Below are 17,228 nucleotides of genomic sequence, written 5' to 3'. Positions count from 1 at the left end.
GGGGAAGAACCTTGACCCTGTAATGCTATGGAATGAATCGAATTCTACTCTCGACAACCAAAAATTGTCCGCTCATACTAAAAAGTGTATTCATCAGGCAACTTAGTTATATTATGTTCTGAACTGTGGTCCATGCAGCATTTGTAGGCAAAAACTGACCACAACATGAGCAATATGATGCATAGAGAATATCCTACCTGAAGATTCTTCTGGCTAGGACCCAACATCGACAGTTGCAACGAAAACGACTTCCAGCTCTGCTTGTTGTTGATTTAGTTAACCATATTGGGCTAAGCCGCTAAGGTCAACCAGCATCTGTAGCAGGAAAATAACTATTTTCAATGTGAACAGGGCTCGATGGCCTCATCACTGGATGAGCCGTTGTAATAAAATTAGCATTCGCTTGGCAGGCTTCACTAAGTTTATGATGGCAACAGTTGATAACTCAACTAACATGAAAACCCCTGTACAAGTAGAAGCAACGCTAATTATGAACTCACCGTTTTTAATGCAGGCTATAGCATAACATAGTTAATATAGTGGATATGAAGTAAAAATTCAGTAAAATAAATAATTAATGAAAACATGCCAAGCTCCAGCGTACACGCACACACGATGTTACCTGAGGCGGCAGGACGCTATGACGTTGGAGCCAATGCCATCAATCTTGTCACCCCGGACTCCCTGGAAGTTGTGCACCGGTAAGCGCGAGATAGATGCTGGACAGGGATGGCGGGTGGACAAACAACATTGGTGGCCGAAGAAGTGGTAGGGCTTGGTACAACTCTGGAAGGATAACATAAAAAGCCACTAATAGCATTTTAATAAACTAGGTAGTAGGCAACCTGGTACAATTGGTAGCTGGTAGCAAACCATGAACTATAAATTAAAAAAGGTTATAAAATTAGGCAAAGACAAACGGGAGTGAAGACATGTACTGAAGATCGGTCCCTTTATTTATCCCAACAATGATTAGCAACTCGGGATATGGAAATTTGATCAGCAATATGTGTAAGCAATTAAGCTAGCTTAATAACAGGACTTGATAAACTAATCATGGCATTGTGTATATTTCAGTAACTATAGAATTCATGTGGACCAATCAGGAAGAATGAGCAGCTGAGCGTGCCCTTGATATATACTTAACCATCTTTCTCATAACCCAATGTATCATGTAACTAATTGAGTTACTTTTGCTTTTTTGTATGACACATGTTCATAAGAATATGAATTCAGAGAATGCTTATTTAACTATATATTAAACTTTGTTATATTCTGACGTGTCTTGTTAGGAGTGGAGACTGACAGAATGCAGAAAGGGAGAGAGTAATACAGCCATACGTAATAAATTAACACCTATCTGCCTTTAGTCCTTTGAAACTGGCTAAAGTCCAGCAGAAAGTATAAATGATGACCAAACCATGAACTCTCTCTGAAGAGTAAGAGAATGTATAAATCCTGATCTAAAAAGTCATGCATAATAGGGCGCAAACTATGCAGAGGGAAAATAGTTAGAAGAAGACATCAGTCTCGTGCAGGCATACATATATGAAAATGGCAGGTACCCAAACAAATGATGCACAAGTTTCACAGCGACCACACATACAATGAAGTAATAGGAAGGTCGCCGTGATCCTAGGAAACAGAGGAACAAAACTATTTTGTTTACAAAGATGAATCAGCAGAAAGAAAACCAACACAATGGTGAACTACGAACAAGGCGTCGCAAAAACACCACAAAAGGAGGCAACAGAGGAAAAAATCTCAGGAAAAAAGCTACTTCTAGTCCCTAAAAGCCCCACCCTCTATAAGTAACATCATAGTCTCTCGATGTGACATGGACACATTGCCATATAACTAATCATGGGTGAACACAGGCTTTCGAGGTATATACCAGCAAAAGACAGAGTCTCACCCTATATCTTTTTCGTAGGATACAATTGCACAACACATGGAATTGTTCTCGTTTCAATATGAAAGGTCATCGTGATCGATCTATAGCATTGCACAAACTAACATCCTAGTCGATATGTGGGTTACACTAAAGAACGAGTGAGCAGTTCTACCACCAGGAAGAACACACCTGAATGCAAAACAAGCATGCCTATGGATTTTACATGATAACCAGAAAATTACGAAGTTACCAATGAACACAAAATAAGCGAAGGCACATAAAACAAAAGACATGATAAAGAACAAAGAAGAAAAGATGGATTATACCAGCTGATAGCCCCATGCCCAATAGTAGTCCAGCAAAGAGAATACCACATACAACCAGTGAAGCAAGGACTGCAAAAATGAGTTGACTTGATCAGATGTAAGCAGTGACGAACAGACTATGCTACTATGTGCTACAAAAGAAGTCAATTGCGACTATAAGAACCGCATATTATATGTGCACTGGAAGTCCGAAACACACATCTCAAGCAAAATAATGCATACACTTGCCACTGACCAGACAGAGGACACATCTGATCTGACAAATGAAGAGTTCAACATTCACTTATGACACTACAAAGAAGGCAACACAGGATGCTAGACTAACCAATCGACGCAGGAAAAAACTACTTTCTGAGAGGCAAGGCACTCCACTTTCTGAGAGGCAACGCACTCCTCGAATCTGGCTCTCCATGCCGTCTACATCACAAAGAGAAAAGCAAATACCAAAATAGGCCCCAACAAAGGAGAGAAATCGATGGGTGGTAAATCTGGAGTAGGAGGAGTAAGAGAGAGACTAAAGTAGTGTACCCGCACAACATGACCAATTCAACCATTATATCAAGCAAATGGGCAAAAGAGAAGGAATGTGCCATTTATGGTCCATTCAGTGCATTCATAGATCTCACGCACCTAGTACCAAAATTCTCAAATCATGGATAACAACCTAGACGGACCTTCAGTTTTTATGCATCTTCCAAAGTTTGAAGTATATTCAGTCACTGGAGATCTGAAGTGGAATACTTTTCATTAATAGTTTGCACCACATACATGACTCAAAACTATACAAAAAGGTTATCAAAGGCACACACATCAGTGATTCGTTGCATAATAAAGGGTACAACAACCAATGTTCCATTAGTAAATGAGTAACAAAATATAATAGTTTCATAAAGAAATATGACGGCAGATACTTGCCAATAGACAATTGTAGAAATATAGTGAGTGAACATAATATTTATTTGAAAGATAGAAAGTTAAAATGTATGACACAACACATACGGTAGAGTGGGGTCAATGTAAAAGCATAATCTAGGTACCAAACAGACGCGTCAATTTTTTGTGAAATTATGAGATGGCAGTACTATAAAAAGATACTGACACTCAATTCACAGTACATAAATAATTAATCCATACCCGCAAGTCAAAGATATATTTCACAGTGTTACCAAAGCCATCTTGAGAAGCAAATACCAGCACTTCAAATATACTCATAGAATGGTAGCTTTTGCCAATGGACTACCATGGTCCTGATAAACATTATACATCATAATCCTTGCTGAGTAAATCAGACTTCACGAGACACAAACAAACTCCTGAGAATAATCACACAATTTCAACACTATATCCCAGAATTTCTACATCTGAAAACAACTGAGAGAAATATCAAAACTTCAACACCATATCAGTGCCCATTACAAGATTACTAATGGCTGGATGACAGAAATAGCAAAGAAATCTCACCATTGGTTGAGAAGTAGAGGAGGCGGTGCTGCTCGGGTGATGAAGCGGAGGAAGAACTGCTCAGGCGAGGAAGTAGTGTTGAGGCGACAATACTTGAGGGCGGCGCTATCCAGGGAAGATGACTTAGTCGACACGTCGCTGCTTGGTGCAGAGGATGAATAGGAGGCATGCTGCTCAAAGGAGAGGAGGACCAATTACACAACATAACATACAAATCAAAGGACTAAATCAAGCGTGCAGCCATGATAAACCAAATGTAAGCCACATGGATCCTCAGATAACGACATACATATCTGAAGCATGTGCATGAGTGTTAGTGGCAAGTGGGCGCAACACATCGGTTCTTGTTCAAGTAACATCTAATAAATGATAAACAAACTATTTCAAGATTAGTTTCACAACAAATTCTACGTCCTCTACTGATATAACAGACCAAAAAAAGGAAGCTTAGGCAGATTATTGTGGATATGGGTCTAGATATTTCCTAAATAGATCCAGACGTATAAAGTAGAATCCTGACAAAGTAGATATGCTATGTATCTTAGTGTCCGATACTGCAACTAATAGATATAACCCCAGAACCAGCTATTAGTTATTTAACATCAGGTAGCAGTTCTTGATAAGTTATGAATGCTGGGGATGTGAATGCTCTGATAATGATTAACTGGTAGCCATTCCTTAAAAAAATATTAACGCCCACCATTTTCCATCACTTGGTCTTAAAATGTAATGAAATGAGAGAAGAATAAACAAATACGCGACCAGAATGCGAGCAATAATATCAGCTCCTTGTCAGTGTTCAATTGTAGAGGGATTTAATCATATTTTGTTAAAAAATGTAAGGAATAGCATCGATATAGAAAAAATAGTGTACTTATCAATAAGGTGGTATATAAACATGGAAACTTATATTATGTGGAAGTGTCCCAGGGCAAACCCAGCTATAGAAAGCAGCAGTAACAGAAATTGCAGAAACAAACACAGCTCAGCTGGTGAAACTGAATTTTCCTACTACAAATGTATGAATTCGGTAAAAAAAAATATGTATGTACCCATCTTAATTCCACTGGAGTGATGATGCTAACAAACAAAACTACCGATGTGTGAGGTTTCAACCTGTTTTCAGAACTTATACCTGTCGAAGAATGTCGTTTGTAATTCTAGTGCCATGGAGATCAAGTGTAGTAAGCCGCCAGCACTTCTTGAATAAGGACGGTGGTAGGGAATTAAGACCATTGTTCCTTAGATGCATAGTCTGTTGGAAGAAACTTTTTACAATAGAGAATAGAAATATGCAACACAGCTACACAAGAGACAAATAATTGTCTGTTTACACTACAAGATAGCAATTATTGACCAAATAAAACAAAACCAGTCAGTCCAGTCCATGCTCAAATTTAGTAAATATATCATGCAATACCACCAAAGCCTCTACTCTACAGAAAATAACTTCCTACAATTTCTTAATATCTTCAACACCAAGTGCAAGGTTATATGGCAGATGCAATTTACATTTTCTGCTGTCTGCAGATTAGAACGGACATCTAAACAACACATTTTTGAAGTAGTAACTAAAAGCGATGGCAGTACCAGCCACAACATCTAACTAAAGTGCATAATTTAATCCATCAGCATCCTAACCTTGCTACTGTGGTGCACGTCACTCCTGCTATCTAGTTTAAGTGTCCCCAACACAAGTCCTTCAGAAAACAGATCACTTACCCAAGTGCGTAGAGGAGGCTAGTGGAGGAGAAGGTGCTGCCGGGAGAAGGAGCTCCCTGGAGGAGGAAACGGGTGCTTGAGGATGTGGGCTGGTAGAGAATGGCGGAACAGCTGGGTCGCGGTGCTGCGTGGGGAGGTGCCTCTGCTTGGGGTGGTCACAGGAGGGGGGGCGGGGGGGTGCTCGGCGACGGCGTTAGTCGGGGAGGAAGCGGAGGATGCTCGGCTGCCGGTGCTGGGAGTTTGGGGAGGAACCGACATAGGCTCGCCTCTTGGTGGCCCGGCCGGGGACGAAGACGACGCTAAGGTGAGGTGGTTGGGGCCTGGGGGCAGTGGACGGTGGTCGAGGAGGAAGGCGGCGCTGCGGTGAGATGGTTGGCGGCGACGGAGGGAGGCCGTCGGTGGGGATGGTCGGGTTGGAGGGTAGAATGCGGCGGAGGGTGGCCTGTGGCGGCGCGGAGAGTGGTAGTCGGCCCCGGCGGCGGCAGTGGTTCCAGGGAAGATTTGGGGGCGGCGGTGAATTTGGGAGGATTGGGGATTTCTTTCTTCTTTTGGGCCGAAAATTTTCACCAAATAACCACAGTGCTGCTGGTCATCCAAAACAATAAGGTGTGCATCAAGGTCGATCGCTCGCTCGTGCCACATCTACAGATTTTACTGTCGCGAGGGAGGACAAAAACAAACGCTCGCATCCCATTCTTTCGTTCCCTCCTCCCAGCTAGGGTTCCCTCCGCCGCCGCCTCCCCGCCCGCACGCTACACCTCCTCTGACGCCTTCCCCTCCCTCTCGCCTCGTCTCCCACCCACCATGGCCGAGGTCGCCAACGCGCCCGTCACACAGCGCCTGGAGCCTCCACCTCCCTCCTCCCTCTGCTGCCCTCAGCGGCGACTTGCGGCCGCTCCTCGCCCGTGCTCCAGCCGCCACCCTCGTGTTGAAGCCTTGAAGGTGCGGGCCCAAAAGGAGGCGCTGATCCCTCCCTTGCAGGTACCCACACCTCTATATTAACCTGATTTGCCTCCTCTCCCCCCTTTGATTTAATCTCCTACGGTGAATTGGGCGAAGGAGGAGCAAGGCACCAAGCCTCGAAGGTCACAGCCTGATGGCGCCTACCCCGCCGCTTCGGCCTGGGGCCGTTGGGGAGTCATGGCCGACATCGGCCTCAAGTTCTTTGCCTGATGCTGTCGGCCAACATATACTATAGGTAATGTATGAACCAAAGTATTGTACTGCCAGCCTCTTTTAGTCTCTGTGTGCATAATGTGGCAATGAATCCTAGATGCTAGAATGTGGTAGTTGTGGGACTTCATTAATTATTAGGAACTTGACAGTCGTTAGTTTTGAAATGTTGATGCTATCTGAACTTCGCCATGTAGGTGCTGAAGGGTAGTATCTCGGCGGTTCATGTCACATATGTGCTTACGGATTTGCACTGAATCTGCTAATTGTCATTGTGAAGGCTGCAACTTTACTAAACAAGATGAAATATGATGATGCATATATTTTAGTTTTCAAGGAGACAAATCATAATTGTTGCGTGCATATCAGGTGAAGCAAACTTCATAGTGTTCTTTCAGCTAATTCTCTTTGAGGTTTGTGTAGGTTTTTGATTTTTCACGACTCGTCGACAGTTGCCGGGAATGCACCCAGAATATGCGGTAGACCAAAATTTCTCTACATTTATATCATTCCACAGAAAAAGGGAAGCTGCATAAGAATTATCAAGTCGTTGGATATGTAAATACATACAGATGTAGCTTGATTTGGTCTTTGAGTTCTTTTTTGTACGGGATCGATAGGTGGCTGGAGGTCGTCCCCGTGGTGATCGCAGTAGATCGTGTAATGTCATGGCATAAATCACAGAGACGTTCCTCTGTTCTTCTTGCCCTTCGAGTCCGCACCAGAAGCAGGGGTCCTCATCGATCGATCTCGTAAGCATCTGCCTTGCAGAATCAAAATCTTGTTATATATATATATATATATATATATATATATATATATATATATATTCGTGTTCTTTCCTGGAATTTTCATGGTGACTGAATAATATATGCGGTGAGGATGAAATTAGTCTCGGTTCTGTCGGCGTTAGCCATGGTGTTGTTGGGGTTCTTTGTCAGCTTCTCTTTGCCGGCATCGATGACGCCCAATGTATGATAAGAAACATCAAAAGGTTTTCATATTGGTATATTTCCTTCAAATTAACTTGGCATCATGATAATTATATTGGTCATGTATGTATGCTACTTCAGTGTGGCGTACAGCCTTGGAGTAGCAGCGGACAGCGGTGCTGCAAACTCCAGCTCCAGTGGCATTGACAGCAGCTTCCTGGGCAGTCTGTGGGCACCGTTATTCAGGAACAGCAGTAGCACCTTAAATGCCACTTCAGGGGTACATTACATGTATACATGTAGTTCTGAACTTTCTGAAATAATGCAGTTTGAACTTTCTAAAGAAATTACACTACATGTTTGCAGATGCCTTAGCTTCTCCTCACCATCGACGACCTCCCCTCCTCCTCGCACCAGATTGAGCAGCAGGCTAGACAGAGCAGAGCGGAGCGAATGGGTCGTGCCAGAACCAGCATAACACGGTCGCGGGCGGTGAGGGCGAGGCTGAGTCGCTGGACTACGGACTCGTGGAGGAGGAAATCCAGGGCTCGGGTTTCATCTACATGGTCGACTGCTCGGGTGCTGTGCAGCGGGTCAGTGCTTGGACGCTCTTCAAAGCTTTCGTCTTTATTGTCTCGTACACCTTTGGCTACACGCTCGACCAACATGACGGCCCATGCAGCAAGGTAACTACTACCGTTCGTGCTTGCACTTATATTAATTCTGAATTTCTTTCGTGCTTGTACTTGTATTAATTCTGAATTATTTTAGTCCAGTTCTAGGCCGGCCGCAACCATGACATTGACGGCATCCATAACAATCATGTATCCTTCGACATCTGGATCGACTACTGCTCCCTCCTCGACTACGACGACGGGCTCATCGACATCACAGTCTCCAGGTTGTTCCCTTTTCTGTTGTTTGTCCCTGTTACTAAATCACTCACATGCTTGCTTTCTCTAAAAAAAATCGCTAATTACATTGGATCATTGTGTTGTGCTGATGAAAATAATTTTGTGTATGTGTATGTGATTGCATTTTTTGTTTGATCGATATTATTATGGTTACTCACAATGTACACTGGGCGATCAAACTAATATCCATATATCTTACATCAATATTATAGTTACTGATGAGATAACTTGTGAGGAAAGACCATGGTAAATGAAGAGACAACAGTACACTGACTTTTATCTTTGTGAGGTCTGTAGCAATATGGTCATTGATGCAACAAACAAGGAGAACAAGTCCAGGTTCATCAATCATAGTTGTGAACCAAACACAGAGATGCAGAAATGGTTAGTTCTATTGTACTTCTTATTTTATATCCATGCTGATGACCATGATATTTGCTACTGGTCTCATGTTATTTCAGGACTGTAGATGGAGACCAGAGTTGGAATGTTTGCTCTTCTTGACATGGAGAGAGGGGAGGAGCTGACATATGACTATAAGTATGTTCATTCAGTTTCCTGGTTACTTTATAAGTCTTTCTTTTGATTATAAACAAACTTGTTTCGGCTTGCTTTATTGCATTGTGCACACAAAACGGTTGCTGCTTCTAATCTCTGTCCTTGTCTACAGATATGTCCAGTTTGGAGCAGATCACAATTGTCATTGGGGATCTTCAAACTGCAGAAAAATGGTTGGCATGTCTAGGTCGGTCAACTCATTTGTTCTCCCCAATGCGTCATTCCTCATTTGTATATATGTTTGTTTTCGATTCACACATTCGGTTCGTCCGTCGATCCCTTGCGTTCACAGGAAGACAGGGCTTCTGGCAGGAGGGGATCTGCTTTTCCTCCTGATCTTCTCCGTAATTGGGAGGTTGAGCCATGGCCTACCCGTGCTTCTAAGTAAGAAAATAAGGATGCACTGATTCTCTATAAGCTTGTCAAACATTCTCTATAAGCTTGTCAAACGACTTGTGGAAGACGATGCAAATGGGTGAAAATAGTAACTTAGAAATAGAAAGTTGAACCAAATAATTTAAGCCTGTGAGCTACTCTGTTCATGTATTTTTAATGGAATCCTTTAAAATGATATTATTACCAGTATGTGGATTTGCATTTCTTTTTAACTGTCCAGCTCCTAACCATTGTTGCTTTGTAGTGGCCGTTGATGAGAACAACTTTTAGTTAGATTTCCTATCGCACACTGAATTAATACAATGTATGCGTTTACGCCTCATCTCAACTATGTGATACCGCAAAAGTTGAGCGCCGTGATAATTCACCATGCAGATACTTCATTGGAGAAATGTATAGCGATAATTCACTTAGGAGTACAATTTCAGTAGTAATGACAAGAACCGACAGTGGGACTACAACACTATGTTTCATGTGCCTTGGAGATGTGAACGGGTATATATCTCACTTGCAAATATGGTCGCTTCTTTGTACCCTATACATTACTCTCTCCGTTCCGAATTACTTGTTTTGGATTTATCTAGACACGAATGTATGTAGACTCATTTTAGTGCTAGATACCTCCGTATCTAAACAAATCTAAGACAAGTAATTTGGCACGGAGGGAGTAGATATTTTGTTTTTTGAATTTTTGGGCCATGCTAATTATTTGAGTAATTAGGGTCATCCTAATTATTTCCAATTTTAGGCCATTCTAAATTATTTGGAATAGTCTGCCAGCATTGCTGGAGATGAATCCAATAGAAAAAAGTGTATATAATCCCCACAAGCAATATTTCTGGAACCATGTTATTACCACATATTTTAACAAAAATGAACATGATTAATTCAAATCCTTATTAAGATAGGGATAGATACAAATGGTATGATTTTGCAGTACTTAATGAATTAATAAAAATAATGTTTTAGACAATTCCTTTGAACTTTCCTTCAAAAGGATGAATTTGATTACCATATTCAGAAGATAGCTAAATGATTCAGTTTAGTAACTCTAGATGTAGCATGTTTTGTAATAATGGGGAGATGTTTGATTGTGATCAATGCTTCAGCTAATAGTTGCAGGATTCTTTGTCTGCTTGGAGTGCCCCGATGCAGGCTTAGTCCACATGAGGAGCGAGCTCGCTGTGGATCTTACCCTTGTGCCAATGCCATGGACAAGGTGCCCTCTCCACCTCTTCTCTCTGTGTGTTAGTGTGTTCGATTTGAAGCTGGTCCTCTGTTCGTAAAGCTCAGGGCGGGGGCAGGAGGTCATGGCGAGCCCGACGCCCATAGGCAGAGGCAACAGGAGTTGGTGGAGTGGCGGATGCGGCCGGTGTCGGCAGTTGAGGGAGGCTTGCCGGCCGGAGTGACATGAGTAGTCCGATAATCGCGTCGCAAGAGGCTGCTCTCCTTTGCCGAGGTTGCTCTGCCTCTTTCCATTGTTTCCTTTTGTGCCGTTAGATTGTTGCTCGTCACCTGTTCATACATATGCCTGTGGGCCTGTGTGTTTCTTTGTAGTCCATATCATGTGATTCACAGCCTGCTCTAAAATTTTGTTTGTGTTGGACAAGTCGGCTACTAATTCCAGTTTGTGTGCGGTTGCGTGTGTGAAGTGGCTGCCTTGTGCAGTTGAGGTGCGCATCGATTTCCTTTTCATCAAGCTTTACTAGCTTCAGTTTAGTTTCATTTCCGCATTACTTCTTTTCCGTATGGGTTGGAGTGGGAGCTATGATATTCTCTTTTGAGTTATGACTATCTGAATGGGTACTAAGCAAACAATTATATTTTTAGGAACAAAACAGAAAAAGGAAAGGAGTCAATACAGACCTGACCAGCAGGAAAGCACATGTGGTGAGATGCATTGATTCCTTTTCTTTCTGAAGTACTTGTTGAACAATTTACACTTATACATCTGGGTGTAAGAATGTGCATGTACGTGTTATTCACTTATTTGGTTTATGTCAAGCTATACTCCTTACTTCTGCTTCTTCTAGAAGCATAATTTTTGCTTGCACATTATATAATTACCAAATGCATAATTTTTGCTTGCAGGCTAAATTCTGTTATATGGTATGTGATATGCAAAATCAAAGACACTGTATATTGATAGTGTCCCATGTTACTTAAATCTATTTGAAGTAACATTTCCATTATTATCTCCCGTTCCCACTAAAGTGGTTTCAAAGGAAATAGAGCGAATTGACCAACTTTTTCTATACATACGTTGATAGCTCATCCAGCATGATTGAGTAAGTTTTTTCATAGTTTTGTCAAACACTTGTTTGCAATTATTTTTTATGTATACTCATGGTAGCCGTCCTTCCATTTAGAATTTCTACATATACTCTCCAATTAGGGATATGAATCGTTCGATACTTATGGTAAAAACAAGAGTTGTTTTATATGAATAACTGTAAATAGTAATTGAATAGTTTTCAATGCTTATGTAATCTCATTCATGAAAATGTATATTGTAATCGATACATGCCATTTCGATGCAGCTGAATGTTAGCTTCAAACAACTCCATCATGCGAGCAGATTTGTCCCCTGTCTAAATACATCATTTCATTTACTGATTTTAGGTCTGCTATGGGTGTTGGAGGAGATAGATTTTGGTCCATCAGAGTCTACTTGGAAGCTGACAATACATGCTATGCCTCTGTTCAGGCATGGGTCCTATTTGATAATAAAGCAGGAACCATGGTGGTTGGATACAATGCAATACTTTGATAGCTGGCCGAATCAATCCATCCCATGAGTGAAGAGTATACTTCTATAATTTCCTACAAAATATATGGGTAAGCATTCTCACTTCACTAGCTTGTTTATTAAGAGGTACAAGTGGGTGGCCAGCTGCATACTCTAGATGACAATGTCAAGACCTATCTTATTTAGATTTATGTTGGTTTTTTGATTTCATTTATTTTCAATGGATGGATATTAAGAAATTTTTATATCGGCATTTTGTGGCTGGATGAACAAGGAGCTGGAAAAGTATTTGCAAAAATAATGGTTGCTTATTACAGGGTAAACCCAATAAATTTGTATGTACATTTAGATGACCTTATCTTTGTTTCTGGATTGATTAGTTAAGCCACTAACATATCCTTATGTTATATACTCCCTCTCGGAGTATCTAAATAAACTAGCATTTCTAACTCAAGCTATGGAGCGACATTGGGGACCAAACAAGGTGGCATAATGTGCTGAGAAAAGATAGGGGCGCACAAAAACGCCTCAAGAGGCGCACGAAAGTGCGCCCCAACCACTAGTTGAAGTTATCTTGGATGAGCTGGCTGGAGCACGCTGGTTCTTCAAGTTAGGTTTGCGCTCGTGCAATCACCAAATTCGCCTGGCGGCAGAAGGGGAGGAGTACAAAACAACTTTTTTTTAGAATCACAAAACAGCTTTTCAAACACATTCTGGCCATTTTAAAGGTGGTGCATTTTGGCCTCGGTGGAGCACCCGTAACCTTTGTTGGGCTACGAATGTCACATTACAGTACAGCCGGTGTTACGCCTTTGTGTCATGGTTTTGTCTGTTTTTTATCCGCTTGGATCGGCCGAGCGGACGAACGCGTCCATTTTTTGATTTGGGTAGACCGATGCGCTCAATGGGTGCCAAAACCATTTTTTCCCACGCAAAAAAAGAATTTTCGAAAACATGTGGCCGAAATGAACATAATTAAGCATTAATGGTCGGTGAACCACAGGTCAAAATCCACTTAAAAATTAATTAAACATTAGAAAAAATACCACACCCGCACCCGCACACTGCCCTAGGCTCCGTCCTTGCCCTAGCATTTGTCGTCGTCGCCGTCGCCGGTGAGGTCGATGAATGTTGGTGGCTGCCCAGCCCACGCGAACGCCTCTGCCACGGTGCCAACGCGGCCTCTCCGGCGTCTGCAGCGGCGGTGGTATTGCGGTGCACTTCTCCTCCTCCTCACGCTCCCACAACATCTGTTGCTCGCTGTCGGCCTGCTCCTCGACGAGCCGGTGTTGTTTCCGCCGCTCCAAGTGGCTCTCCTCCTCCTCCGGCGTCGCGTCGAAGTGGATGGGGCGCTCTCACCCACTCGCGGACCGCGTCGGTCCACGAGTACGACTCGTCGGGCCAAGTGAGCGGCGGCGGCGACCGCTTACGACTGGCCTCAGGCTCGGCCATGGGCTGAAGGATAGGCCGCGGCGGTCATGGGGGGCGTACACGGAGTCCCCCGCGGCCGACAGGGCGAGGGCCTGCTCCAAGTTGTCCCAGTGCGCGTCCTCCTCGAGCCAGCTTTCCTCGAGCGAGCTGGCTTTCCTCGAGCGCGCATTGCAGAGCCGCCTCGAGGGCGGCCTGGTACGCGGCCTCTCCTCCTCCTATGGCAAGACTTTTGGGGGCGGTGGGGGAAAGGCATGATTGACCTGCACGCCGCGACGGTGCTCCTCCTTGTGCTACAACGCGAACCAGCGCTCTCAATTGGGATAGTCTGACGCGTAGGCACCGAGTGCGCGTTGCTCCGGCGTAAGGAGCTCGCGGTGCCGGCGAACCTCCTCAGCGCGTCCTGCGACGAGCACGGCACCGCCGTAATGGAGATGCACTGCGGGTCCAAATGCCAGTCGGGCGATAGGATAACATCTGGATACTGGAGAGGCTGGTGGTACTGCCAGTGCCCCCGCGCCTGGTGAACTAGCATGTACAGCCACTCCCGCTCTCGTGGTGACCCACCACGTCGATGAGCCAGCGGTGGACGAGGAGGAGGCGCGCAGGAGGAGCTCGCACCAGGGCAGAACTTGCCCTTGCCCTTGCTGTTGAATAAGCCCATGGCGCGCTAGGGTTTGTGGTCGCCGGCGAGGGAGCAAGAGCGGTCAGACGTGGAAGGATGATGGAAGTGAATAAGGCTACCCCCCCCCCCGCACGCTTGCATTAAAAAGGACGGTGACCCGGCGCTTCCACCCACTGCCAGGCGGGCCCGAGATTGGTGGTCGCGTTTAATACGACCGCTGACGGTGGTTGGTTGGCCGACAGGTAGGTCCACGGCGGACACCGATAGGACGTGCGCCGTGTTTGTTTGGTGACCGCGTGGACACAAACCAGACGTAAATTTGGGCCTGAAATGTGTCCAGACCAACACCGAGCGGACGTAGTTTGGGTTTGGGTCCGCGCGTTGGACCGGCACTTGGGTCCGTTTCGATCAACCCAGATGTATAAGTGGGGAAAATTTTGGTTCGCCGGCTGGAGTTGCTCTTATATAGTAGTAGATCACTAAAGGGAGTACTTGAAAAGACATGTTTCCCCCTGAAAAGGCACTATTCATGCCACGGACACCCGCACCCCCCTATGTCACGCGCTGACGAGCATTGCCACGTCCGCGTGCCGGTGTTCATTCCAGAATGGCGGCACCGACGCTGAGCAGCACCACGGCGTCCACGGAGTAGTCCGTGAGCCGCTGCTGGAGATGAGGTCGGCCTTGCCAAGAACATTCTCCGGTGGCACACGTGCGCGTTGATACGTCTCCAACGTATCTATAATTTTTGATTGCTCCATGCTATATTATTTACTGTTTTGAATGTTTATGGGCTTTATTATACACTTTTATATCATTTTTTGGGACTAACCTATTAACCCAGAGCCCAGTGTCAGTTTCTGTTTTTACCCTGTTTTAGGGTTTCGAAGAAAAGGAAAATCAAACGGAGTCCAATTGACCTGAAACTTCACGGAACTCATTTTTGGAAGGAAAGAAGCCCAGAAGACTTGGAGTGCACGCCGGGGGATCCGCGAGGAGGTCACGAGGCAAGGGGGGCGCGCCCACCCCCCCTGGGCGCGCCCTCTGCCCTCGTGAGCCCCTCGTGGCCCCCCTGACGTACTTCTTCCGCCTATATATCTCCATATACCCTAAAAACATCCGTGAGCACAATAGATCAGGAGTTCCGCCGCCAGAAGCCTCCGTAGCCACCGAAAACCAATCTAGACCCGTTTCGGCACCCTGCCGGAGGGGGCAATCCTTCTCCGGTCGCCATCTTCATCATCTCGGTGCTCTCCATGACGAGGAGGGAGTAGTTCTCCCTCGGGGCTGAGGGTATGTACCAGTAGCTATGTGTTTGATCTCTCTCTCTCTCGTGTTCTTGAGGTGATACGATCTTGATGTATCGCGAGCTTTGCTATTATAGTTGGATCCTATGATGTTTTCTCCCCCCTCTACTCTCTTGTAATGAATTGAGTTTCCCCTTTGAAGTTATCTTATCGGATTGAGTTTTTAAAGATTTGAGAACACTTGATGCATGTCTTGCCGTGGATATCTGTGGTGACAATGGGATATCACATGATTCACTTGATGTATGTTTTGGTGACCAACTTGCGGGTTCCGCCCATGAACCTATGCATAGGGGTTGGCACACGTTTTCGTCGTGATTCTCCGGTAGAACTTTGGGGCACTCTTTGAGGTCCTTTGTGTTGGTTGAATAGATGAATCTAAGATTGTGTGATGCATATCGTATAATCATGCCCACGGATACTTGAGGTGACATTGGAGTATCTAGGTGACATTAGAGTTTTGGTTGATTTGTATCTTAAGGTGTTATTCTAGTACGAATTCTAGGGCTGTTTGTGACACTTATAGGAATAGCCCAACGGATTGATTGAAAAGAATAACTTTGAGGTGGTTTCGTACCCTACCATAATCTCTTCGTTCGTTCTCCGCTATTAGTGACTTTGGAGTGACTCTTTGTTGCATGTTGAGGGATACTTTTATGATCCAATTATGTTAGTATTGTTGAGAGGACTTACACTAGCGAAAGTATGAACCCTAGGCCCTGTTTCCTATCATTGCAGTACCGTTTATGCTCACTTTTATCATTAGTTATCTTACTGTTTTTATATTTTCAGATTACAAAAACTATTATCTACTATCCATATACCACTTGTATCACCTTCTCTTCGCCGAACTAGTGCACCTATACAATTTACCATTGTATTGGGTGTGTTGGGAACACAAGAGACTCCTTGTTATTTGGTTGTAGGGTTGCTTGAGAGAGACCATCTTCATCCTACGCCTTCTACGGATTGATAAATCTTAGGTCATCCACTTGAGGGAAATTTGCTATTGTCCTACAAACCTCTGCACTTGGAGGCCCAACAACGTCTATAAGAAGAAGGTTGTGTAGTAGACGTCACGCGCCCATGTCCACGGTTTCGCTAATCCAACTCAAGCTCGGGCTGTACGAATACTACAACAAGGGCACGTATGGTTACATCACAATGATGATACATGACATACTAGTGGTTGGGGCCCGCCATTGCGGGCCTCTTGAAAGGAAGCTGTGCGTGTATTTGTCCCTTTCAAAGAAAAAATTCTCAACTTCATCTCAAAATTAATTAGAAAACTTTTTCACAACACGTGACCATCACATCCATCTCAAAAAGAAAAAGAAAAATCCTAAAAATATATTCTTAAAATGGAAAAGAAACAAAAGTCTCACTTCCATCTTTCAAAAATAATCTCAAAAAATATCTTTCCAAAAGAAAAAAAGTCTCAATTTCATTTTCCAAAAAAATTAAAAAGTTTCTTAGTTTCATCTTCCAAAAAAATTTAAAAAGTTTCTTTTTTTGAAAAGTTTCTTTCTAGGGCCAACCAGCATGCGCCACGTGGCCATGTTGGTTGGCCACCATTCTCGTGTAGCTTAATGGGTTTGATATGCATACACGAAAAAACGACGCGCTGGAGCCCGGCTGTCTCAACGACGTCTTCGAGGCCAGCTCGCCCACTGTCGTTGTGGGCTTGTGGCCCATTCGCCGCCCACCGGGGGGCAAAATTTCGTGTTTTGACCCTTTTCACGT

The 17,228-nt window shown here is 44.0% G+C and overlaps 1 protein-coding gene and 1 long non-coding RNA gene across 25 annotated transcripts; one reads left to right on the top strand and one right to left on the bottom strand.

Moving 5' to 3' along the window:
- Window positions 1–6: 6 nt before the first annotated feature.
- LOC125515103 lies at window positions 7–5,967 on the bottom strand. Of its 18 annotated transcripts, none has more exons than XR_007286808.1 (8): window positions 5,404–5,967; window positions 4,817–4,936; window positions 3,682–3,851; window positions 3,355–3,533; window positions 2,851–2,947; window positions 2,221–2,289; window positions 623–684; window positions 7–315 (listed from the first exon to the last, which is right to left on the bottom strand). XR_007286808.1 is itself a non-coding variant. In XM_048680529.1 (7 exons), exons 2-7 carry the CDS (start codon window positions 4,915–4,917, stop codon window positions 291–293), a joined length of 519 nt encoding a protein of 172 aa, XP_048536486.1. In that variant the 5' UTR covers window positions 4,918–4,936; window positions 5,404–5,954; the 3' UTR covers window positions 7–290. The 18 variants fall into 18 exon arrangements, 4 of the variants coding, with proteins under 4 accessions (XP_048536486.1, XP_048536484.1, XP_048536487.1 ...); XR_007286807.1 differs by having other exon boundaries at window positions 2,895–2,947; window positions 5,404–5,964; XR_007286800.1 differs by having other exon boundaries at window positions 623–786; window positions 5,404–5,955.
- Window positions 5,968–6,157: 190 nt separating this feature from the next.
- On the top strand, window positions 6,158–13,723 carry LOC125515104. 7 transcript variants are annotated; one of them, XR_007286816.1, is made up of 15 exons: window positions 6,158–6,384; window positions 6,463–6,601; window positions 6,774–7,328; window positions 7,650–7,788; window positions 7,875–8,194; window positions 8,285–8,409; window positions 8,720–8,806; window positions 8,884–8,962; window positions 9,093–9,167; window positions 9,273–9,364; window positions 9,752–9,871; window positions 10,486–10,835; window positions 10,987–11,049; window positions 11,207–11,266; window positions 11,999–13,723. It is a non-coding gene; the product is annotated as an uncharacterized LOC125515104 (long non-coding RNA). The 7 variants fall into 7 exon arrangements; XR_007286811.1 differs by adding an exon at window positions 7,469–7,548 and having other exon boundaries at window positions 10,486–11,049; XR_007286813.1 differs by having other exon boundaries at window positions 6,774–7,055; window positions 7,197–7,328; window positions 10,486–11,049; window positions 11,999–13,722.
- Window positions 13,724–17,228: the final 3,505 nt, after the last annotated feature.

The sequence above is a fragment of the Triticum urartu genome, chromosome 6 (assembly GCF_003073215.2).
Source record: "Triticum urartu cultivar G1812 chromosome 6, Tu2.1, whole genome shotgun sequence".
NCBI lineage: Eukaryota > Viridiplantae > Streptophyta > Magnoliopsida > Poales > Poaceae > Triticum > Triticum urartu.
Note: the sequence above shows the minus strand (reverse complement) of the source record. Positions and strands in the feature narration are given on the sequence as shown.

Bases quoted from the DNA above. Each gene is read 5' to 3' on its own strand.
- LOC125515103 (XM_048680527.1), bottom strand. From the start codon at position 4,917: ATGGTCTTAATTCCCTACCACCGTCCTTATTCAAGAAGTGCTGGCGGC. The intron at 2,290-2,545 runs GTTAGTCTAGCA...TCATTTTTGCAG, and splicing joins GTTTTTTCCTGCGTCGATTG to TCCTTGCTTCACTGGTTGTA. The intron at 316-622 runs GTAACATCGTGT...TTCCTGCTACAG, and splicing joins ATAGCGTCCTGCCGCCTCAG to ATGCTGGTTGACCTTAGCGG.